Source organism: Coturnix japonica, chromosome Z (assembly GCF_001577835.2).
Source record: "Coturnix japonica isolate 7356 chromosome Z, Coturnix japonica 2.1, whole genome shotgun sequence".
In the NCBI taxonomy this organism is placed as follows: domain Eukaryota; kingdom Metazoa; phylum Chordata; class Aves; order Galliformes; family Phasianidae; genus Coturnix; species Coturnix japonica.
In genome coordinates, this window is record NC_029547.1 from 10,523,086 (window position 1) to 10,547,732 (window position 24,647).

General features: G+C 35.2%; 2 protein-coding genes and 1 long non-coding RNA gene across 7 annotated transcripts in view; 1 reads left to right on the forward strand and 2 right to left on the reverse strand.

The window, feature by feature from the left end:
- CPLANE1 (ciliogenesis and planar polarity effector 1) overlaps window positions 1-8,832 on the reverse strand; it is a 56,735-nt gene extending 47,903 nt beyond the window's left edge. For 2 of the 5 annotated variants that reach the window (XM_015848462.2, XM_015848460.2), the window contains exons 1-10: window positions 8,440-8,830; window positions 8,047-8,182; window positions 7,734-7,853; window positions 6,624-6,850; window positions 5,400-5,506; window positions 4,723-4,879; window positions 4,037-4,140; window positions 3,679-3,861; window positions 1,917-2,166; window positions 718-870 (exon numbers count right to left, since the gene is read on the reverse strand). In XM_015848462.2, coding sequence (XP_015703948.1) covers window positions 718-870; window positions 1,917-2,166; window positions 3,679-3,861; window positions 4,037-4,140; window positions 4,723-4,879; window positions 5,400-5,506; window positions 6,624-6,850; window positions 7,734-7,853; window positions 8,047-8,182; window positions 8,440-8,520 — 1,518 coding nt within the window. In that variant the 5' untranslated portion in view covers window positions 8,521-8,830. Of the gene's footprint in view, window positions 1-717; window positions 871-1,916; window positions 2,167-3,678; window positions 3,862-4,036; window positions 4,141-4,722; window positions 4,880-5,399; window positions 5,507-6,623; window positions 6,851-7,258; window positions 7,392-7,733; window positions 7,854-8,046; window positions 8,183-8,439 lie in introns of those variants that run through there. The other 3 variants (XM_015848461.2, XM_032441243.1, XM_032441244.1) reach the window with 3 other exon arrangements.
- Window positions 8,833-8,923: 91 nt separating this feature from the next.
- The window catches only part of NUP155 (nucleoporin 155), a 28,009-nt gene continuing 12,285 nt past the window's right edge, over window positions 8,924-24,647 (reverse strand). The window contains exons 17-35 of the mRNA XM_015848475.2: window positions 23,289-23,351; window positions 23,029-23,182; window positions 22,177-22,243; window positions 21,242-21,360; window positions 20,939-21,042; window positions 20,066-20,199; window positions 18,412-18,603; window positions 17,586-17,724; window positions 16,607-16,742; window positions 16,090-16,243; window positions 15,702-15,806; window positions 15,424-15,578; window positions 14,801-14,930; window positions 14,429-14,542; window positions 13,800-13,920; window positions 12,831-12,941; window positions 11,458-11,594; window positions 10,654-10,754; window positions 8,924-9,828 (exon numbers count right to left, since the gene is read on the reverse strand). Of these exons, the coding sequence (XP_015703961.1) occupies window positions 9,690-9,828; window positions 10,654-10,754; window positions 11,458-11,594; window positions 12,831-12,941; window positions 13,800-13,920; window positions 14,429-14,542; window positions 14,801-14,930; window positions 15,424-15,578; window positions 15,702-15,806; window positions 16,090-16,243; window positions 16,607-16,742; window positions 17,586-17,724; window positions 18,412-18,603; window positions 20,066-20,199; window positions 20,939-21,042; window positions 21,242-21,360; window positions 22,177-22,243; window positions 23,029-23,182; window positions 23,289-23,351 (2,375 nt within the window). The 3' untranslated portion in view covers window positions 8,924-9,689. The remainder of the gene's footprint in view (window positions 9,829-10,653; window positions 10,755-11,457; window positions 11,595-12,830; window positions 12,942-13,799; window positions 13,921-14,428; window positions 14,543-14,800; window positions 14,931-15,423; window positions 15,579-15,701; window positions 15,807-16,089; window positions 16,244-16,606; window positions 16,743-17,585; window positions 17,725-18,411; window positions 18,604-20,065; window positions 20,200-20,938; window positions 21,043-21,241; window positions 21,361-22,176; window positions 22,244-23,028; window positions 23,183-23,288; window positions 23,352-24,647) is intronic.
- Window positions 23,087-23,775, forward strand: LOC107305853. The gene is made up of 2 exons (XR_001551904.2): window positions 23,087-23,193; window positions 23,269-23,775. It is a non-coding gene; the product is annotated as an uncharacterized LOC107305853 (long non-coding RNA).

Sequence of the window (24,647 nt, forward strand, 5' to 3'; positions counted from 1 at the left end):
TTCACAAATAAAAGTTTTATTTGTAACTTGCTTAATTGCATCTAATCCATTTGCCATTTCAATAGAGCACTCCTCAAAAATCTTATTTGGAATAATTATGCAGATAAATATTACTAAACTAAAAAAAAAAAAAAAAAGCATAGCATAAGGACATCAATTGTTTTTAAATGTGGAAGTGAAAACTTATTTTTATTTAGCTTAAAATTAGAGGTAGAATTTTTTCCATATGACTATAAAATATATCATTCAACAAAAGCTCAAAAAGCTAAAGCATGAAATGGAATTGAGAAAGGCTGAAAAAGAAAGGCTTATTGGAAACTGAGGACAGATATTTGATTTCCTTAGGATCAAAATAATTTTTTTAGGATAATATACCGTATTAAGTGTACCCTATGGCCTCAATATACTTAGTGTGACATCATGCTTCATAATACAGAGAAGCTGAAGTCTTTATGCTACAAACAGATATAACTGTAGATTAGCATGCGTTGTTCAGAAAGTTTTAAAATCATCACTGGAAAAAAATAAAGTTGAAAAAATCGCATTCCCTGCACCTAAACAGAAAATGAGAGCTTATTTTTTTAACTACTTAGTAAGAGCAAAAAACTGTACAAAAACTGTTATTTTTGGTAAAACAAAACAAAATAAATCTTGACAGTTAGAATATCATTAGCAAATCATTTGCAGAATTGGAAAAGGAAACACATGATTACATACCAGTAAGTCTGTGGTTTTCTGATTTCTTTCTGTTGTGTCCTCTTCTAGAAATTTTGGAACACTGAAAGAGTTGGAGGTATGGTTTTGCGTGTGTTTTAGAAGGCTGTCTTTTAAAGACAACAGGGATCGTAAACACAGATGTCTCCCTTTAGACTAAAAGAAATAATAATGCAAAATATTATTAGTCTCTAAATCAGATAGTTACGAAATAAAGAAAAGGAAACTGATCTCATTTAAGAAGCTTCAGTCTTAAAGTCGCAGACAGAAAGGGAGAATAGGTGGAGAGGTATATGTATTTACAGAAAAACAAGCTATCACTTCGACACGTCTTGGAATTCTGCATTTTTCTCAGCATCTGGCAACTCTTCTTACACTTACAGAATCTGCTTTCCTGATCCCTCAAATGACCCCAGTTGTTTGTCAGTGTTTGTGTCCTTGCATCCTAAAAGCAACACCTCTCTACTATTTCAAATTATTGCCCAATTTTCTACCTCATAAGTGAATACCAATATATTCCTCTTCTCCAAAAAATCAAAATATGAATTGACAGCCATTTGAAGATGCATGGTATTTCAACAGCAAACACCAAATTTCTCAATATGTACTATCTCAGAGAGTTAGACGATTGGCAATAATTGCAGAACATTTTATTTCAATGGTTTCTGTTTTCCCAGACTTAGCTCCTCTAAGAAGTGATATAAAATAAATCTAAATCTTTTAGCAAGCCTTAGTTAATAACACTCAAAATAAATACAGATTGTACCACTTTGTCAGCTGCTAATTGCTCTAAAACAGCAGCAATCTAGGGAGAGAGAGGTTATACAGAATCATTTCTGCATCATTCTGAAGAGATGAGTAGGTCAGAGTAGAGCAGTACCTGACAACATTTTGAACCAATTCTACTGACAAAAAAATTCCACAGATTTTTTCACAGGATCCAGAAAGAACATATGTTGTGACAGTTCAGACTGTGCTCTTTACATTCCACTGAAATATTAATCAGACTTCATAGGAATACAGTTTCAGACAAAACTACATTTCCAGTGTTTTCCAGATCGACTCTATTTTTGAAATGACTATCTAACCCCCCAAAATTTATATTAATTTCACAATAAACTGAGGTACACTGTTCAAAAAGCTGCATTTTTATATATATGAAGATTTATTTTACTCAACAATACATGTGAAAAACTCCCTACCTGGGAGTTCATCAGATTCCTACGGACAGTTTCAAGCCGCTGTGTTGAATCAAGCAAAAGCGATCTTAAAAATCCCACTGGTGAAACGTTGTTATGAAATCTTAGCACTGTTATCATGAATCCATCAGAGACAATGAGGTAGGGTAATCTTGAGTGAGAAGCAACAGAAAATCTCTGTCTCATAATATCACTTTCAGAAGCTGACGATCCAAGAGTCTGACTAGAGTCTTGACACAAAGTGCTGTGCTGTCTAAAATAAAGATACATTGTAATATAAGATACAAAAATAATGTGATAATTGTTAATAGAGTATATAAGAAATAAGCTCATGTTCTCAGCTCCATGGCCTTCTTCTGCTGGGGGCCCCAGAACTGGACACAGTACACCAGATGGGGTCTCACACAAGCAAAGCAGAGGGGCAGAATCACTTTTGTCTATCTGCTGGTCATGCTTCTCTTGATGCAACCCAGGATACAGTTGGCCTTCTGGGCAGCAAGTGCACATTGCTGACTCATGCTGAGTCTTTCATCAACACCCCCAAATCCTTCTCCTAAGGGCTGCTCTCAAGCCATTCCCTGCCCAATCTGTATCTGATTGGGATTCCCATGACCCAGGTGCAGGACCTTGCACTTGGCCTTGCTGAACTTCACAAGGTTCTCATGGGCCCATCTCTCTCAGAGGCCTTCCATCTGGATAGGAACCCTGCCCTCCAGCACGTGAAGTGCACTGCTCAGCTCTTTAAATTCACTAAGTAATATGGAAATACTGAAAGCTGTTTAAGTATTAAATATTTTTATCCCAATTTGACTTTAAACCTGTGTATCACATCCTCTTTTCTAAGTCTTTGTGTATGACAAGTGCTTGAAAATAAAATCCTATTTAATTTCTAGTAGTTGTGTATGAAAAATAAAAAACCCTCAAAATCTGAATCTTGAAGTACCTTCATACATTCAATATATACCCATAATTAAGGTATTTTAATACATTTGAGTTCTCAACCAGATGGTTTAAGAAGGTATTATATAATGCTTTTGAATGCTTTCGTGATATACGATATTATATGCTATAGGGCTTTCAGAAATAATGGAAGTGAAAATTGCAAAGTAACACATAAATGCAATAACGTGTCATTAACATATACTTGCTATTTATTAACACACATTTTCAATACAGTAATGTTTAGATTCTATTTTGATTCTTCCAGGTAAATAGAAAGCGTTACTTTTTTGCCACCTCTGTTTTTTAAGGTTACCAAAGATCCTTATATCCTCCTATATAACCAGCAGCTGAATTTCAAAATTTAGAGAACTTCTAAGATTTTGTAATCATATTTGGTTTTGATCACGCACATGTCATTCACAAGATCTAAGATGGAAACATGGCAAAGTTTTGTAAGTAAAATTAAATATGAATATTAAATTTATCACTCGATAAAATAAATGTACACTTTTAGCACTGGTATAAGTTTAGTTTCTTCCCATATCACAAACACATGCTATTTTTAATTACTATCAGATTCAAACAATTGAAATAAAACAAGTCAAATAAGGTATACTCACATTATCAGAATGCCAATTTTTCATCACGACAAACCCATTACAAGAAATAGAAGAGAACTATGAATGAGAAACAGACATTGAAAGGAGACATAAAAAGTGAAAGATTGAACTTGAAAGATGAAGTTAAAATTTGCAATAAGGATGTTGGAAAGTAAGATATGATAATCAGACAAAGATATCTATATATTTTCAAATCCTTTTACCTGTATGTTATTAGTGGATGAATTGGAATAAACTCTGCTGGCCCAAATTCTACAGAGCAGCCAGAAGTAATCAAGGTCAGCAATTCACCCATACCAGTCAACAAAATCAAAGACCCACGTTTTAACATGCAAGCCAAGAAAAGGCTATCAGGAGTCCAACTCATGTCACCAACCCAGTAAGACCTAGATAGGGCAGGAAAAATATGTTTTTCTGTCAAATCTCTGTATCAAATCTTAAGTTAACTTTATTAAAACAAACATACACAAACAAAAACATCCCCCTCAAGGAAACAAATGAACAAAAACAAACAAACAAGCAAAAAGCACAACAGAATTGGAAACAACATCACTTTCTCACCTGATAAACTTGGATGGGACAGTGTTGCTCTTGCTACTGCAACCTTTAACACTACCCGAAACAGTTAAAAAATTCAGGGTGTTTAAAAACAAAATTTGAGTTGCCTAAAATAAGAAAGTAATTGTTAAAAACAAAAACAAGCTAGTAAATGTTTACGTCAAATTGTAATTGTTTTAAAAGCAATTTATATTAGCAAGTTATGTGTCATATCTGACGTCCTGGAAATACATGTCACTGTGCCAATGCATTTCAATAATTAATATCATTTAGATTATTTATTAGTTTGTTTACCAACTTTTACATTTGAAAATAGTTAAAGATTAATTATATATTGAGTATAATACAGATTTTTGTTGTTGTTTTTTAATACATATTTTTCTAAAATTCTCAAAATGCAACTTCTCCTGTTTGGTTGGTGAATAACTGTTTTAAAGACAGTGTTATCCCATCCCTGAATGCTAAATACCACACACCATTAGCACTAAAAACTGCATCAGGATTTGGCTTCAGATTTAACCTGTCACTTGTTAGGAGGAATAACAGAATTTCATGTCTAGAAATATCAATATGAATATAATCACGTGTACCAATATGAATCTTGAAAATCGCCTCTAAAATCTCTTACTAATTTTCTTTTACCAGACTTCATTCAAGTGGAACTATTAAGTGTTGCCCATTATTCATACCTTAGGATCAATTTGGTTAACAGCTACTGCAAGAAAAAGTCCATCTCTTGCAAATGCAGATAGCAAAGCTCCTCTTGACTTTATAGATACGCACTGAGGCACTAAATTAACAAGAGAACAAGTCTGCTGCACCCAGTGGATCTGGTATGGCAAAGAACTGAATTTAAAAACAAACAAACAAACAAAATAGAGATAATTCAGTTATGCTGAATGGAATGACTCACACATTGTAAATAAAACATACCAGTCAAGGACACATGGAACGTGTACAAGAAAAAAAAAATCCCACTGATTTCCTTCTTAAACCTTACAGATTAGAAGAATTTATAAAAACTTAAGCAGAACTATTTTTAATAAACACAAGTTTAGGCTGATGCATAGAATATTTAAATAAGTACAAATCCATGTTACAGAATTAAGAGACTAGCATTCTAGCCAGGAACCTCCTCAGACAGCAAAATGATACTTACATAAGACTACTCAAGAGTATGAATATGAAAATCAACAGTATGATGTTCTAAATGAAAAACCTAAGGAGATTCAAAACATGACAGAAAACAAACTAGCTGCATGTCAATGTAAACATGTTCACATGCTGTTTTGAAATCTCACCATAAAATGCATTTTAATACAAACTTTCTCTTATGTTAGTGAACTTCAAATAACTTTGAGTGTACCTGGCAAATTTAAAGCCATTTTCATGCCAACGAAGAATCAAAAATGTTAAAACCAAACACTCGCCAGAGTAAAACACAAATGAGCACAAACAGCAATCACCCAGTACCTATGAAGAAAAAACAAAAAAAGACAAAATAAACTCCAAATCCACAACTGCTTAGACATTATATATTTACTTAATATTTTGCTCTGGGCCATGGTTTAGTGGAGGGCTGTTAGGTTAGTACTGTTAGGTTGTGGTTGAACTTGATGATCTTTAAGGTCTTTTCCAACCTGAGGGATTCTATGATTAATCAAAATAGCAACTGAGCTTAAATAACAAAATATTGTCATTCATAAATTTAAGGCAGGGAAGAATATACCAGGCTAGATGAAATTTGACCTGATCCAGCAAGGCTGTTCTTATGTTGCCATTAAATCTCACATAAAACGAATGATGAAATGTATATGCAACAAAGAGCCAATCATCACACACTCTAGCTTCTGCTGCTCAAACTTACCTAAGAGATGAGATGATTACTTTTTCAAAGAAAAAAAATATATATATATATAAAGGATTAAAATAAGTTTTATTACTTCTACACATGAAGCACTCAACATATTTTACGAGAGCTGCTCAAATTGTAATGACTGTCATTTTATTACATTAGCCCATGGTGACAGAAGTACATACTGGTGGTACAGGCTGAATCTTCACACCAATATTCTGCTGCATGTGGTTGCTATGTGACAGATGGCAGCAAAGGGGCAGCCTGACACAGAAGTGTGGACAAAGAAAAGGTGTGGAACTGAATTCCTCCATGCAGAAAAAAATAGCACCTAATGACATTATTCAACACTTATTTATGAAGATCAATCAGTAGATGTGAGCACAATGAGGCAGTGTGCAGTGCATTTCAGCAGTGGTTCAACAGGGGGCCTTTGCTGGCACAGATTTTTACTAGCACAGCATGTAGGCTCCTATTCACTACTGATGAAATGCACAGTTAATGGTATTGACTACGCTGAAAAATAGTGCTTAGTAGCTGAGATTTTGCTCTATCAAACAGTGTTATTGCACTCTTCATATCAGACATAATTTCCATGGAAATAAATAGGAGGCATCACTTTCAAAGCAGCACTGTGTATGCAGACCAAGCTTATTTCTGTTCAATCACTGTGACCCAGGCAAGTGGATAAGTTAGATATCCATGCTTTAGGGCTTGGTTGTTGTTGTTTTTTACCTCATTTTGTATGAAAGAAGCATGAACTCCGATTTCTTTTTCTTCAGTAGACGGCAACATGATTGATTCACTGGGCAAAATTTGCGTCCACCGCCCAGAAGAGTTTTTATAAGAGAGTGTATTTGTGTATTCTGTGCTCTCCCACAAAAAGACACACGCTGTAGGAGTAGTTAAGAGCACCCTTCTGCCATCTCCAGACACATACAAATACAATCTCATCAAACACTCTAGAAAAAACAGGAAACGCCAGAATTATTTTTGATCCTCTGCTAGATTTCGACTTAAGAAAATAAAAAAATAAAAAAAATAAAAAGAACAGGAAAACTACTTTCACCTCTACCACAACAAATTCAAGCTGCCTCCTGAAGTATCTTTGATTTCCAAACTCATTGTTAGTACTAGACCTTGGGCAGAAGGAAAGTCAGAGGGGATGCCCATTCTTATGGATTCTGTGCTATCTTCCCCAGGAGACTCAACCACCAGAGCTGATTTCTGAAGCGGTCTTTCTTGAAATACCACTTTCATGAAAACTACTGATAAATGCTTAAAAGCTCTGCTTTTTTATTGCCTTCATCTCCTAAGTGCACGTATTCCCCAAAATGACAAATTGCTTGTACAGTGCTTCATTTTCTAACCTGGTATCAGTGAGATTATCCAGTAAGATGATATTTTGACAAGATGCAACTTAGGACCAAATTTGCTGATATACGCCTTTGTAATATTCTCTCTAATTATTGTTTACCAGAAAACCATACCTAGAAAGTAAACCTAAAATGAAGCATACAGCAGTTAAATCAGATGTATGTCTTCCGCCAGGTATTTATAACTTAATTAAGGAATGTATTTGTACAAATGATAACAATACAAGCAAAATATTTACTGCATTTAAAAATGGACTGAGGTTTATATATTTTTAAAATTTTATTTATTTATTTATTTTGCATTTAGAAATCTGCATTATTTAAGTATCAAAAAGGACATTTGTCAAAGCTTAGCTTGCAGACAAGTGACAGCAATGCAAAACAGTACAAGAATATAACTTCTAACTTGTTCAAGAACAATTTATAACAATGAGACTTTTACTTCTATTTCAGTTTTCAAAACACTTACCTTGTGCTGCTGCAGTTATCTTCCTAGATTCATCAATTGCTGGTATTACTTTTAAGCAGTCCTGGTCTTTATTCCAAAGGAATAACTCTCCTGTTGTAAGTAATCCTGCCAGCCAAGCGCCTGTGTTCATCAGGGGAGAGATATTTAAAAGCACATTATTATGAAGTACTTGAAATTACTGCCTTTCCATTGTAGCCAAAATTTTAAAGCTGTAAGTGAACTGGAATATGTTTCATGTATTTTACCTTTCTAAACTGTTAAATCTACATAAAGAATAGCTTGGGTTTATAATACATGAAATAGTATACTTAACCATTTATTGACGTTGTTAAGACAACTACATTTTTTAACAGTGATTGCAGCTGGGGAATTTTCTTCTTTGTCTTCCCTGATGCAAGATTAATTTCATTTATATGTTTATCATCTAGAAGAAAAACAGCCTCTTTTTCCTGTTAAAAGAAAAGAGCATTTTAAAATAATTTCTACTAAGTCAGTGAAACACTAAAGAAAGACTTTTATAAAGAAGTTAGAAAAAATACTGAAAAGAGAGAAGAAACTACTTTACAGCTGCGATTATGATATTAACTTCACTCTTTGTCATATCTGCTTTACAGTACAACAGAATGCTTCTTATGCATTCTCAGAATGATTCTAACTTGGGCTATACTACGATTCAAGGATCAACCTTCAACTTCTTTAAACCCACCTGCCCAATCCAGGTGATTCGAGTCCACGGTTTCCTTTGTTTGATAGACGTGGACACGAGAACATCCAGCTTGATCTCCATTCTCACAGGACCTCTGTGTAACCATTATACTACAACACAACGGCCCACGGCTGCCGGGCCAACGGGCACAGCGCACTGCGCAGGCGCCGCCCCCCTCTCGCTGTCGCCTCCTCAGTGACGGAAGATCCCGTCATCACGAGAGCGCCGGTCCGGTGCTCGTTCTGTGGGGGAAAAACAAACAAAAAACCCCACAAAAACGATCAAATAAACAAAAACAGGACCCACCACTGCCTAAAAACAAACAAAAAACCCCACAAAAACAAATTAACAAAAACAGGGCCCAAGACCGCCTACTCTGCGTGCATGGACAAATGCATCTGCTCCTCCTACAAAAACTGGTAATTTATTGTGCACAGCATGCGGTTTATTTTACCAGATATGTAAACAACTCATGGCAACAAAACAGGGATAAAAACATAAGTTTATTTGTAGAGTTAAATCTTAAAAGGTTAGGAAACATGAAGGCAAGATAAGGCACAGATGTTGCTCATTTTAAGGAACATGTCTAACTTGGTGCTTGTGTGCACGTACAGAAAGTATAAGTAATTGTTTTTAACAGACAAAACACGTTTATTAAAATGGGATAGGGAAAATAGTGTGACAGGATCTTAATACTTTCAGTGTGAATTAGGTAGCTAATTTCTGCACTTTTAACCCAAAGGTAATATTTACAGATGACAGAGACAGACAGTAACGAAGCAACGAGCATCTTTTTTATTGAAAGACTGGCCAGTAATCCCCATCTCGTTATGTTTGAAACACCAGTCCTTGACCTGACCATGTTTACAACCAGCATATGCCTTTATCATATTCTTGCCTTTTTTTATTGTCATTTGTATTGGTACAAAGAAAAAAGAAGATATTTTCCAAATATTTTTAATTTTCATGGGAAAAAACATAAAATGCAGTTTATTGCAATAGTATAAAAAATGAGCTTTTCTGTAATTACAAAATGTGGTAGTAGCAAAAGAAACTATTTTCCACATTCGCACTCTACAATTTGTAGATACGTTTAGATTAACAGGCAGGCCACATAATCAATAATTGGCAGGAAATGCAACTCTCTTCTAAATTTAATGAGCATTTGTTCTTCCAGAGATTCAGTGCAGACACCTGGAGTTTCATTTCACAGTATGTTTTATCTGTGTGATTTTCATTGTATTAGTCATTCAGTGAAGCCGTTCTAAATTAGCCTGCAGCGATTTAAAATTCCCAATGGTGGTCTGCACTGTTAGTGTTGGGCTCATAGACTGAAGTTCAACCAGGTAACAGCTAACAGCATCCAGGCAAACATTCGTGAATCGCCTCCTGTGAAAACACACAGAACTCAAAAGATTAGTTTCTGGGTATAATAATTCCTCTGAAATAGAACGTAAGACTAACATTTCAATGGAATAATGTAAGGCATTTCGGCTACTTTTTAATTATTTAGCTGTTTATTATTAAAAAAATGGTTTTATAACTCTAGAGCTTGTAAGCAAGCTATAATGGGAGAATAAATGAATGTATGTATTTGAACAGGGAATATTTGCATGTGTATTTTCCAACTCAATTACAAAAACTGATCTTAAGAAGAGTTAGAATGATACCGTCTAATTCTACACTTTTCTTCTAAGGCAGGACAGTACTAACACTAACTGTATTCTACAGAATACAGGAAATATATTGAAGTACATTAAGTGTTCTTCTAGTTAGCACTTTTTTCCAGTAACAAATTTAAGTTCTTTCTTGTTGTGTACTAAGCTAAATTTTAGTCTTGTAGAATGATTAATTACCAGCCTTTTAAAAACAATTTGGGTAGATTTAAAAAGACCTATTTCTCACTTTTCCACACTATTCCAGATTCCTTGAAATTTTTCTGTATTGCTCCTTAAAGTACATTGTCAAAAAATCTTACAAAATAACACTGTCATTTATTCCTGAATCTGCCACTGAGAAAATAATTTTTATTGAGTCAGTTTTATAGGGAAAACCTTACAAGTTCTCTAATAAGAAATGAGGAGTTTCAGTAATTTCTACCTGAAAACAAACACTAAAAATTCACCCAGAAGAAAGAGAAGCTTTGGGAACAGCTGAAGTAGGATATTTTATATTTTATTGCAAACTTCATTAAGATATTACTGCTCTTTTTACCTCATGAGTACTCTGCTTGGATCTTGTACATATCCTGACAGTAATACATGAATACACTCCAAAAGATGCAAAGGCTTTTTCATTCTGTTCCAGTAGGGGTCCTAAAAGAGATTGCAAACTATTAAGATGAATATGAATGAAAAAAACCAAACAGATCAACAGATGCATACAAATAGTTAGCCTTGATATTCATTCACTGTAACAAAAATACAGAGTTTGTGGGACTTCTACCTTAGCCTATATTAAGCCTCTATTTTGAGAACTGTTTTGAAGTTTGAATACTGAAATTTAACTCGGTTTCCTATTTCCTACAATTCTGAAAGTAGATTTTACAACATTTTGCATTCCTTACATTAAAAAACTCATATGAAAAGAAACCAATGTTTTAATTCAGAAAACTTGTTTTAAAAAGCAAAAATTAAAAATACAAGTTTTTGTTAATTATGCTTATTGCACAGACTATACTGATGGCAGAGCAAATTTTAGTCATGAATACGAAAGAAATGAAATTAATACATTCAGAATTTGGCATTCCTTCTGCAGCATAACACTTCTAATCCTACTTAATTCTAAATCAGATTTAGGTGAAGTAAAAACTTAACAAAATCTAAACATCATACATGTTGTGTACAAAATCAACAGTTGAAAAGCAGCACTAGAAGTCTTTAAGTGAATAACAGTACCAAAAGCTATGAAGTTGATATTTTTATACAGTCACACCTAATACTATTCTACATTTCCTGACAGAGCTAGATTTTGACAGTAGCTAACTATTTATTTTGTGTGTGTGGCTGTTTTCCTTACCCGTGCTTTAAACAACTGGTCATATACTTCAAGCAGCCTTGGCAATGGCACGCCAATTTCTTGCATGGTGTATGTTACAAAACCTACGTCCCAGTTCAATGCACAGACTTGTTGCTCTAGGAATTGCACTAAAAAATCTGGAGGAAAAAATAAAATGGGGTGCTTAGATTCCAGCTGTTAATGGCAGTCCAGCAAAAAGGTCATTGTAAAATTAGTAGCTCCAAGTCTCATTTTGTCTTTCACATCCTTGTTGTCACCTTTCACCTGAAAAGTATATGAAACTGTTTCCTACATCTATACAAGGAGAAGGATTTGTGATTACAAACTACCTCCAAAGATGCTTTTAAGCTATCACCAATGTATGAGAGGAGTTATTCAGACTGAACTCAATTATAATTCTGATACCAAATTATGTTATTAAGAGAAGTTTGTTAATTTTTGTTTCAGCACAAAACACATTACTGTTTCATTTGCTAGAACAGTTAGCTTTATATGTAAAGCTACAACATATCATGTTTAAGAGTCAGTAATAATAACCTGATATTGTAAAAAAAACAAAACTGTAGTAAGATAACTTCCTGATTTTTATATAATACCACATTATCAGAGTGTCTGAGCATCTTAAGAGCAGAAACTCCAGAAGATTCACAGATCTTTTGAATTCCATTTTTGAATTTGCTTCTGCAGGCAACAACAGATGCTTCTTCAACAGACAGCAGACAAATGTGGTGGCCTAGGATCTTATTAAGGGCTTAAGTACACACATTTTGACTTGGTACTTTGACACAAACAAACTTAGTTACTTTGTGATTTACATAGCCATCAAATGTAACAGTTGCTGCCTCCTAAGCTCTTTGTGATTTACATAGCCATCAAATGTAACAGTTGCTGCCTCCTAAGCTTCATTTACTTTCAATTCATCAGGAAAACCTGTAAAGTCTGCTTAAATCCCTAAGTAAATTTAGGAAAAACTGTAAAACTCATAGTGGTTTTGAAAACACACAACTATACTGTATTTACAAGGTTAGAGGCTACAATTTCTACTTCTTATCTAACCTCCCTCTTCTCAGTCCCTCATCATAGTTACTATCATAATGAACTAGTTTTAAGAACAATGTTTTGCTTCTAATTTCTTGGATAAAAAGGAAAGGCATCACCTAACTACCACGAAGATTAGCTCCACTACTACTACTGATTCAAATAATGCATTGCTCCACCATATACAGAGAAAAATTTCACTAGAAAATATGTCAATTAAGCACCGGAAGAAATAAAATTATCAACATTCTTTCCTTTTATGAGACTGAAAAAAAAAAGACTGAAATTTCTTAAGTTCCAGTATACTTATAAACTATGCAGGCTAAACCACATGCCTAAAGGGAAGTAACGAGGCGTGCCAGCATATATCTTTCCAAGTAATGCCATCTTCAGACTAAGCGCTTGCATCCTGTCAGTAGAGCTCAGAGACACACTGTCACTCAACTCTGAAAGAAAAAAAAAATCATTTAATGAGATGTTCAGAAAAATTCCACATTATAGTTCACTATACTGAGATACTTAAATTTACTTCAGTGCTGCAAAAATATTACGCTACATATGTCAAAGCAAAGTCAACAGACTTAAGCAAAAGTATGCTTCTTTGAAGTTCCATACAACTCTACTTAAAAAAAGCAAAACAAAACAAAACAAGCCCAAACCAGCAAACAAAAGTCCAGACAACAATCAAAACCATATAGCTTTTTTCTCAAATCACTGCCAGTGTTGTTTACCCAATGACAACCTTAGTACAAAACCCAAGGGAAAAAAAGGGGGGTGGGGGAAAATTATGCACTCATGGTAGAGATGGAGAGATTATCACGCGTGAGTGGCCAGGCTTGCCAAGTAGCACCCAGTACGCTGATCCTCTACACATCGATGAAAAAAGCACTGCTGTCACTGCTGCCAATGAGATAAAAGCACTAAACTCCCTAAACATCCTTTAGTTTTTTTGCCATCTTTTGCCACTTAACATTTTAATCAGAATTTCATAATACTGAAACCTTCAGATAAAATTTCCTGAATTCCATATACAATGGGAACTAATTAAATGCTGAGATGGAACAACATTTTAATTATCTGAAACTGATAACTCCAGCCACTAATGCAATGTTTCAACACATACCCCTTATGCACTCAAACAAAATGCATAAACTTTAATGAACTATGCCTATCAAATACGTTACAGAATATTCCAGAAAGACGTATCTAACCTGAGCAGCTTATCAGTAGCAATGCTTTTTCAGTCTTTAAATATTTACCCGTACCGTTTTCCTATAATTCTAGCTTGGTCCATTAAGACCTACCTTTCTCAATGATTTCTTGCCAGAGAGTTTGCACTAAGATAGGATCAGAATGACCTGCACAATGTATGATTGCAAGCTTACACTCTGAGAGCTTAAAGGGGTCAGCAAATTCTCCATAAAGCTGAAAAAAGAAGAAAAAAAAAAAAAAGAAAAAAAAGTGATATTTCAAGTAGTATGAAGAGAAAACCTGGAAATTTTTAAAACCATTTTTTTCCACATCTTATATGGTAAGAACAGGGTAACAGACATATGGTATATAGAAAAGGCACACTTTAACCGTTGTCAAATACAACATAAAAATGATCTTTTACTTAGTATAAGTAGTTTAGCTTCTTAAATATAATCCCTATTTTTTCCATGAAGATACAATTAAGAATACTCTTTTCCAGTACAATGCTCCAATAAATCAAGAACTCTAAAGCTTAAAGAAAAAACACATGGAAATAAGTGAAGTACACAAGACTGAAGGAATGTCAAGAAGAAGAGTCTAACATAGGCATTCTGAGATGAGAAATGCCAAACTATCTCTCAAATTTAGTGCTCAGCATTAGATCATTCTTTGCACAGCATTCTCCCTTAGTCCCCGAATGTGATAAACTGACGCTTAATACAGAGAAATTTCTACCTACTTTTGTTATATCCATCAGCTCAGCATCAAGCTGGGAGATTGCATCTTGCACTGAAGGATGATGGGAATACTGCCGCTGTAATGTTTCTTGTATTTGAAGCTGGATCCTTGCAACCTTGTGTAGAAAGTTTCAAGATTGGATTAACTTAATCAAATCTGAAGAGAACATTCAGTATTAACTTTACCTTTTTTAAGTGTAGATGTGCTAATGTCCTATCAGATTATCAACTGCTTAATTTAATCACATTGGGAGGAAAGTAAAGAAAATACTTTTGGCAGATTTGGTAAAGAAAAATAAGTAAATGCCATGTGCTAATGAGATCAAATGCAATAATACAAAGAAAGAGTAGCTTAAATAAATCATTTGTCTTACATCCATTTTCTCCTCTAGTTCATGTAAGAATTCTCCATCTGCAGCTATAGAGGATATGGCAGTGGAACTTTTGGCACTCAAAATAGCACGTGCAATGTATTCAAGACGCTGCTGAAGAGAAATTTCCGTGCTGCAAAACAAATATTATAATGTCAAATGATTACCTAATAAAATTATCAAAGAGTTCATTATATTCTAACTAGACCGTGAAAGTTAGCTAGCATTCATTCCTGATCTTACTGAGTCACACAGAAAATTATACTCGAACCACTTAACACTTCTTTTATGCTGGCAGTTACTGCATTCTACTCAATCAGCTGCTCTACACACACAATCACATTATAAAATTCTGCATCAGAAATTACTACTTCACACACTGTACTTAAAACAGGAAACACCTTGTAAGTTAATGTATGATACAGAAATTTAAAATTCTTTTTAAAAAAGTAACGGGTCAAAAGATAATTATTCCATTAATTTAATATTTTTTTTTTTAAATAGCAAATGACTAAAAAAACATACAATTCTGTGATTCTGTGAAAACAGGCATTGGCCTTGGCTTTAATTTTCTTTTATTTTTTCAACTACATCAGTATATTAAATAAATCCCACATGATCCATACCTATGTAGGTCAGCTAATTTTGCCAAGACTCTGGCTGCATTACTAAAATTTCTGTTCTTTTCAAAGTATCTCCACAGTAAATCCATATAACGAACTTTGTTTTGGTCAATCTTAGTCATCCTCACAAGGTAAGGTTCCAGATAGGGAGCAGTCACCTGAAAAGGTTATAAAGACAACAATTATTTTCTTGCTCTCTCTTTTAAAGCATTAGGATTATTACAATGAACTTGACTATTCAGTGGCACCATGCAACAATTTATTCCCTGAATATAGCTCACCTGTAGCAGTTTGTCAGCCAAGTCAACTTGTATCAACCAGTTGTAAAGTGCAGTACTGAAGAGTTCATCTGTTGAACGCTGAGCTAACTTCAGCATTTGTTCAAACTAAGGACAAAAATACAAAGACAAAATTTGTTACTCCTGAAGACATTCAGTTACATCAAATACTGAATATGTAAATGACAACATTTAATTGCATATGTTACTTAGGTATCTTTACTTTTATTAACACTCTGAAATAGGCCAGTGTGTGATAAATCTTGACTTTTATCTGTTTTACAAAAATATCCCAAATATGGTTGTTTAATTTAAATAAATAAATGGCTCAACACTTAAAACCACACCACTTTCTAGTATGCAATCATGATTTTTTTGTCCAGTTTCTTACATGATGTCCTGCTTCTTCATTGCTCAGCATGTTGGGGTCAGATGACAGCACTGGAGGACCTGGCTTTTTGGGTACACTGGGAGACTGTGGAGCAGCTTTACTTTGATTCACTAACTCTTGAAGGGTGTCAGTTATACACTTGTAGCTGTTTAATCTGTAAATAAAGCAAAAGAAAATTAAAGCCACACAATTTTAACTACCTTCTAACTTTCATTACTGCACGCCTTTGTAGACATCATTACTGAAATAAAAATCCAAAAAGACTAATCAAATACTTCACACAATCTAGGTTGGTCTCCAGTCATCTTTCTAAAAACACTTCTGTAATGCTGTTAACACCTAATCTATTGCCATATTAATAATAACATGCAAGTTGGGCAAAAACATCTATACTGCGTATATTATTCTAAAATGCTTGACTGTCATTGCCCTCAATGCTTTCCTCAAAGGGGCTAATTTCTAGTCACTTGAAATCAAGGCCCCTACGAAATGCTAAGAAGGTATCCTGAAAACTTGCCTTTCTTGAAAAGCTTGGAGTCCAACAGCATCCTCCTCTGGTTCTCCATTTTTATAGAAATGAAGGCCAAGACCTTGGGGATCTTTCTTCTCAGCAGCAGTAAGAGACAGTTCTACCACTCCCTCATAGAAACGTACTGTAAATTAAAAAAAAGAAAATTAAACAAAAAACACCCCAGAAATTACTGTGTTAAATCTATGAGAAATAAGTGATGTCAAATACTTTCACTTTTTATTGTAAAATATCTTTGAACATACAAGTTCAGAGATACTTACACTGATCTGTGTAAAAGTTTTTGCCCATACCTAACTTGTGGGATGACATACAATTCTGAACTTAAATATTTGTAGAGCAGAGGCTGAAATCCTTACTGTTAAAAGAGTTATATCTGCATTTAAATACTGTCATAGGCTATGCTAGACAAAACAGATTTCAGATCCATCTCTCAAACAGTATGTTTGGTTTAAAACCTCATCTCAAAAAATACTACAGTTTAACTCCTGCTTATATTGGAATGCACTGCCCAGGGAGGTGGTGGAGTCACCGACCATGGGTGTGTTCAAGAAACGTTTGGATGTGGCACTGAGGAATATGATTTAGCCAGGAAGTATTGGTAATGGTTGGACTACATGATCTTCTAGGTCTTTTCCAACCTTGGTAATTCTGTGATTCTGTGATACATGCAGCCAAAATTTTTTCCTGAAAACATTATTAACTACATGTATGGAACAAATGCAAACCACACTGTGAAGTAAGTGGGTGGGAATATTTTATATAGAAGTGTTCCTTTTCTGTTTGCAGTTAAAACCTAGAATAGCTTTAAAAATAACAGGTTTAGAGATATGAAAGCTAATAAGAAGTAATTTATGAGAAAACATCACTGTAAGATTATTTAGGAGTTAGAAAACAACAAAAAAAGATGTGTAAAATGATACAACAGAAACTGTTTAGCAGAAAAAGATCAGTGATTGCTACTTACCTTGCCTATATTGTGCACAAACATTGGCAAGGTCTACTTGATTGCTGATCTTTTGGTATTCTTTCAGTGACTCTCTTAGCATTTTCTCTTTTTCCAGTTTGTTTTGAGCCTGTCGAGACCGCTGAAGCAATTCATTTGCCTACATAAAAATGAGGGGAAAATGAAAACTATTCATATAACTGAGTTAGTGAGTTACAGCAACAAGATTCAAAGCTTGATCAATAAAAAAAAAACCCACAAAACTCTCAAATACACTTCCTCAAACCAGTACGTAATTGCAAGTTTCCAGCATACGGACTGCAACTGCATTAGAGGCAAGGACTTTCTAGTCTGGATACTCATGAAGACAAGATTTAACCATTTCCCCTCTGTCCTCCAGAGCAGAACACAAATACTGCTGGTGAGGACTCGTGAGACACAGAAACACTCCTATTGACTTGCCAACCATACCTTTTTTAATGTGCCCCAGGATGCAATTGGCTTTCTGGGCTGCAACTGCATGTTACCAGCTCCTGTCAAGGTGTTCGTCCACCAGTATCACCGCCAAATCTTTTCCACAGGTCTAGTCTCCATCCACTCATTTCCCAGCCCATATTTGTATACGAGATTTCCTTAGCCCAGGTGTAGGACCTTGCACACAGCCTTGCTGAGGTTCACACAGGCTCGTGTCTAAATGGAATCATTTACCTCCAGTGCATCAACCTCCCCACTCTGCTTAGAGTCACTGGTAAACTTGATGAAGACACACTTGATCCTATTGCATACTTGTGCTTTAGAACACCATAATAATGTGTTTTGGTGCTGCAAAATCTCTAAGTGGACTTACCTTGGAACAGACAGCATCATCAGTACTATAGAGAAGAGGACAGATGTCTTGCAAATGGGCGCTGATGCCATCAACAGCAGCATTATCTCTGATGTAACAGTTTATAAGAGAAGCAATGAGTGCTCCAGTCAACTCTTTGTCTCTAATTACCAAGTCTTTAAAAGCAGTCATCTTTAGATGCTCTTGAAGTTCCTGAAGACAGACAGCATTTCATTATTTCACCAATACTTTTATGTGGATTGGAATGCAAAAATGTTACAGCAAAGTAAACTATTTCCACTTAAGTAAAGATAAACTAAAATCAAGTGACTGAAATGCATAAGGGGGAAACACATTATTTAAACAAAGTATCTATAGCAAACTAGAAAGTACTAGAGAAAGCTCTATCCCCCACTAGATTCTTGGATGTGAAAGGACAGTGAGAACTCCGTATAACTTCATGTAGTCTACACAATGTGCCCTATCTATTTCAGTTCTTTGTGAGAAAGGTATTAACTGTTCTCTCACTTCACAGGGCACTGTCAGAACACTATAAAACAAGTTTGTCACAGTTTTTAATAACAGGAATCATCTGAGTATGTTCATGAATGAATGAGATGATGCCAAATGAGATGGAATTTTTTGAAAGCATATAGTATCTAGACTCTTTATGCCTTTCTATATTAAGTTATACTGTTTACTCGTTTTACAAAAATTGTTACGAATATTTGCTTAAATAGAGCTTGCTAGCTGCCACTAGTATCTACTGATGACCACTCAGAACATTAAAATACTATTGCAAAAACTCTAACACTACTGCAAAGAGTGGGAAAGGTTTTATTGTTAAGCAGCTAGTAGCTCATCCAAGATAAAAGATGTTAGAAATTGTACTACCTCTCAAAGACAGCAGCACAAAGTTTCAATATTTGCACATTCATTAAGTTCAAAAATTGCTCTTAGTGATAAAGAATACAACTTGAAATAACCAGTTCTTCCATGACTTGCTAGGACAGAATGTCTAATATTAAAGTAATTAACTTCATCAAAGACTGGATGCAAATTCAACATTAGCACAGGGCACACAGCAGTAGAACCAACAGTTCTGTAAATTTCTTGCAGTCAAGATGTATGGGAACTGTTGACTCACAGCCTGAACCACTGATTGAACTCCTGAGGAAAGGACCTAATCAGCCCTGGGAGCACAGGTGAAGGTAATTCACCTGCATGACCAAAAGGGGTGGAGCCTGGCTGCACCTCTCTAGAGCTCATTTAAGCACTGACTTCCACTGGAGAAGGATTTCTATGGACATCCCTCTATGGTGAAGCTCTGCCTTTTGAACCTAGAATCTTCTGATAAGGGTAAGCAATTTTCTTCCCTTCCTTTGTAGCACCTTTCCATTGTGAAACAGAGTAATTATTAAGTCTCAACAAAAGTAAAACTGAATCTGCTGTTAGTGATGCTTCTGATTTGCTAAAATTGGGTGATGAGATCAAAACTGCATGGTTGTCTCTTAAAAATACTAGCAACCTGAATAAAAATCAATATGCAATTTAAAGTCTTTAATCTGCCTCTTAACGAGTTAAAGCAATGCACTTTCGGAAATATCTAAGCAACAACAAGAAGTCCAAGCTTTTAAAATATGTACAAATTAAAATCAGATGATTCAGATCGTACCTTCTGAAGCTCACCTACAACAACACTGAATTGGTGCTCACAAAGCAACTTCCATAAAGCCAATGCCTGACAGGTTTTGCGAACCAGCTGCTGGATGCCTTGAAGTGAATTTTTCTCAGTTAACTGTGCCTCCGCTGAAAAAGCAAAGAAGACTGTCATTAAGAAACTATACTGTACATATTTTGAGTCAGTACGTTTACTTTTGATGTTTCAGAATAGTTCTCCTTAAACTTCCAACATTTTAGTCTCTCTTCTTGATTATGGCTGCACTCTCTTTTGAGGGAAGTGCCTCGATAAAAATTTCTCTCTTAAAAACACTATCTGTAAACATTTATTTCGAAGTATGCAATGCAGGAATGTTCTCTCTGAAAAAGTATGGTTTCATGTGAGTAGAAACATCTAGACATCCAGTTTTCTATTTCAAGATGTCTTGAATGGACAGAATGGGAGAAAGAGGATGTGTCTACAGAATTGTGACTTCACTGCATGAAAGGGAAGTGCATTTTGAGTTCACCCACTTGCACTTTAGCTTATTAAACTGAGACACAGAGTTTCTCCTTTGCAGTAGCTCAGTCACCAGATATTTCTGTGCAGAAATATGAATTCTCTTAATACAGAGGCGACTTTTATCAACTTCTTACCCTAGTTGCAATTTAAAAACTTCCACCATCAAAGTGAAAGGTGACACCAGAAGTAAAGAGACAGCAGCTTCTTGCCAGTGTAAGTTTAGACTGAGATTTCACTGTGGGGCACTAGTTCTGATGGAACAGTATGATACTGTATGAAAGAAAAAGCAAGGTGCTCCAGGTAGGAGTACTTCAAGATCCAAATGCACTGTTTCCTTATACTTTCCATTCAAAATTAATTGCATACCATGATATTTCCGCTGGAGTTCTTGTTGCACTTGCTGAGAACTTCCACCATCAGGCCTCATGAAACCTAGGAGCCTCTGCTGCAGATTAGCTGGTGTACTGAAACTGCAATTCCAAAATAAAAGGAAATGCTATTATTACTACAAATACAAAAAATTTAGCAATTAAATCTAACATCTTATTGTTAGCATCCAAATAGTTCAAGCTGGAGACTACTTCCATACAATGAACAGGTACACATGGGATAATTTTTCAAGAGCTGGAGGTTGAACACCACTGGTCAATTTAACATAGTGAACAATACCTTGGGTTTCCAAGGGCTCCTACTGTAGCAAACTGAGAATTTCTATCAAGAAATTCTTGTAGTCCTTTAAGTTCTTGTAGCACACATTCCAGAACATGGGATGGAACACTGCTTTCTATCTGCAATAGAAAGCAGATTTCTTTATAGAAGGGCTTAGACTTTCCAGACTTTTTTTCAGAAGCCTAGAACTTTAAAGCCACTAAAAAGATAGAAGAAAGACTGTACAATAAATAGCACAATAATAACATAATCACTATAAAAGGGGAGGGGTGACATGTGAAAAGACAATAGTCTCTGAAGAAATTCAAAGAAAGTGTTGTTTAATATTGTACCTGACAATCAAATCAGCTGTGTTTTATTATTTTCAACTCTCAACTAGAACGATTGAGCAGCACTAAGACACAGACTGTATCTGCTGCAGTCTTCCTGAGTCTCATTTGCCTCAAAACTGGAGAAGTTTATGAAGCAGCTAATTTTGCATTGCTGAAATTACTCAGTTTATGATGGTATTAACAACCAAAGTCAGAAAACAGTTTAATGCTCAGATTATAAAGGAAAAGTGAAATCTAACGATATTAATGATGAAGATGCTGGAAGGCTGTTTTATGGTAATCCTAGCCAGCCAAAGCATTTTATTCTTAGGCTTTGAGTGGATAGGGTATGCAGAAGTGAAAGAAGTGAATTCACTGAACAGAGAAGGAACTGGCCATTGTCAATTGGTAAAAAGCAATATTTAAACTAGTAACTCAGAAGGATTTTAAAACCGACAATTACTCCGCAGTTGAGCACCCAAATACAATTTCAAAAATCCCCCAAAAAACATCAAAATGACAGCAATCATCTTTTCCTTATCTGTTTATAATTTGGGAACACAAGTATATAGGGCTGGAGAGATATACCATAATATTAAAAATACATCACAGTCTTTTACATACTGTAACAACTTCTCGATTGCCACTTTTGAAAATTTTCTCCACTACCATGCTGCCATCCCAAATATTTCTGCAATACAAAGAGAATTGTGTTAAAAATCGCAGGCACCACAAGGTTGCACATTTGTTAAATATGTCTTAAAGAAACAGCAATATATTTTGCTTCAAAGTCTAAGTTAAAGATCCAGATAAAAAAGTTAACACTCATAAGAAATATTAGAATTGTGTATTTCTGCATAGCACATAGACAATTAACAAAAGTTTTAAATATTTAATCAGATAATGTTACGTAATTTACATATGGGCTAATTCTACTATCTGGAAATATAATATATGCAAACAAGTGTTGTAACAAACATGTCACCCCCACTCAGCATGGAGCAGCACGTGAACCAACATATGAGGAATTCTACTCTTGCTGGGGGTATTCAGTAACATAACCCATTATTAAAGTAATACAGCCTTCTTTAGTCTCTTTAAAGCTTTGTGAAAGAAAAGATTTCAAGTTAGGATTTTTATCCACATAAGCCCTGCATTTCTGTTTTATCCTATAGGAGGAGTTCAAAGCATAAGGTAGGGTTGAAAAACAAAACAGAAATTTTCAGAGCTATGCATATCACACTCAACATTTAAAAAAACTTTCCTTTCCTATCCATTCACTGAACGTAGAACTCTCAATAGAGCTGTAAAGAGTCTATTCTATCAACAGGTGCTTAAAATGTAGAAGAGAAAGGTACTTTTAATTATGTCATTCTTATGTCCTATTAAGATTGAATTGATTGAATCACTTACAAGCATTAGGGGATGGGAAAACTATTAAATGAATTGAGTGATTATTTTACATGAGCACCTTACCCTATAATCCGAGCAAAGTATATGCAGATGCCATTGTGTCTTCCAGAAAATACAATCTCCGGACCCATCATACCACTGCTAATGGATGTACCAGGGTGAGAAACAGAATTCCCAGAAGCAAAAATGGGAGTTGACATACCAGTAGGCTGTAAACCTAGGATAAAGGTATGCAAAGGTTACTCTGATTATCCTGCATTCAGTAATAGAAGTGTAGCTGAAAAAAATTCTCATTTCTTTCAGCAGAGGAGAGTAAAGGTTACCTGGCCCAGGTGCTGCCAGAAAGCTTGGACTAGGATATGGACTATCAACAGTCAACGGGGGAACTAAAAAGGAAAAAGAGAAATCTAAGTGTGTTTGAAAAAAAAACAAAAAACAGATAACCCAAAATAACACTATGAGAAGTTGCCAAAACATAATAGTAAACACAGACTTTACAGGACCCTTCTGCAAACCCATTCCAACAGCTTTTATTTAATTAAACACAAAATAGCATTAATTTATGCTGAAACCAGCACTCCTTATCTGAGCCAAATAGATATGACTCTTTCAATAGCAGTTATTAAGCATTTTTGTTTTCAGCATTCACGCAGTATTTGCTGTACACAGTCTGTTCCCTTTACTGAATATTAATACTGTTCACATGCTTTTTCTTGTTTTTCATCTTCTGAATACCCCTGTTCCTGATGCAGGCACCCACTCTGAAAGCACTCACTTTGACTCACTTAGATCTTTTCAGTGAACATCAATTTTACTTTTGAAGCACGCTGTTGTGAAGAAACTGTTTTTATTACTCTAAATACTTACATATGGTTGTTGGACACAGCAGCAGCAGTACTATTTGGGACATTCATTTTAAGACAGTTTTCCCTAAGCGAGTTTGGTCTCAGATACAACTAAGCATAGTCAAGTCTTCTTCAAATTAATACCTAATCATCATAGAATATGATGAATGTGATTGCATACAAAAATATCCATGCCCCATCAGCATGTGATGATACAGCACAGCAAGGACATGAAATCTGGCACCTTGAAAAACTGGCGTGAAAGAATCAGTCCTTCTGGTCTTATTCACTAGAACTCTCTCAACCTTGCACCTTTCAACAGTAAGAATACAAAAGGCCTCACAGAACTGACATCATTGCAAGGCAGTTTCACATACGAAGTTTCAAGATGTTTCAAAAACATTCTGTCAGCACTGTTTCAACCCACTGCATAAGTCATTCACAATATCAGAGCCTGTATATATGACAGTTCTCTATCCTCGGAACAAATGGAGTAGGCAGTAACAGAACATAATCATATTCCACATGAACCAGTCACCTAAGCAAAATAAAAATGCACTTTGACAATATATTTCAAACTGACTGCAAACAACTAAAAACTTTTGTTTTCTTTTTTAAACCAACAAAACAGTGAACATGCAGACTTGGGAAGAACAGATTTATTTCTTGAAAGACTAAACTCAGCAAACAGAGAACTTCCCAGCATTCCTCCCACACCTTCCTTTCCCTCTCAATCCGCTCCTAGCACGTGTTCTTTCCACACTTGCTGTCCTTTTTAAATCCTCCAAGATCACGTTCTTGCGCCTTACCTCTGTGCTATTATTCCACACCATCAGG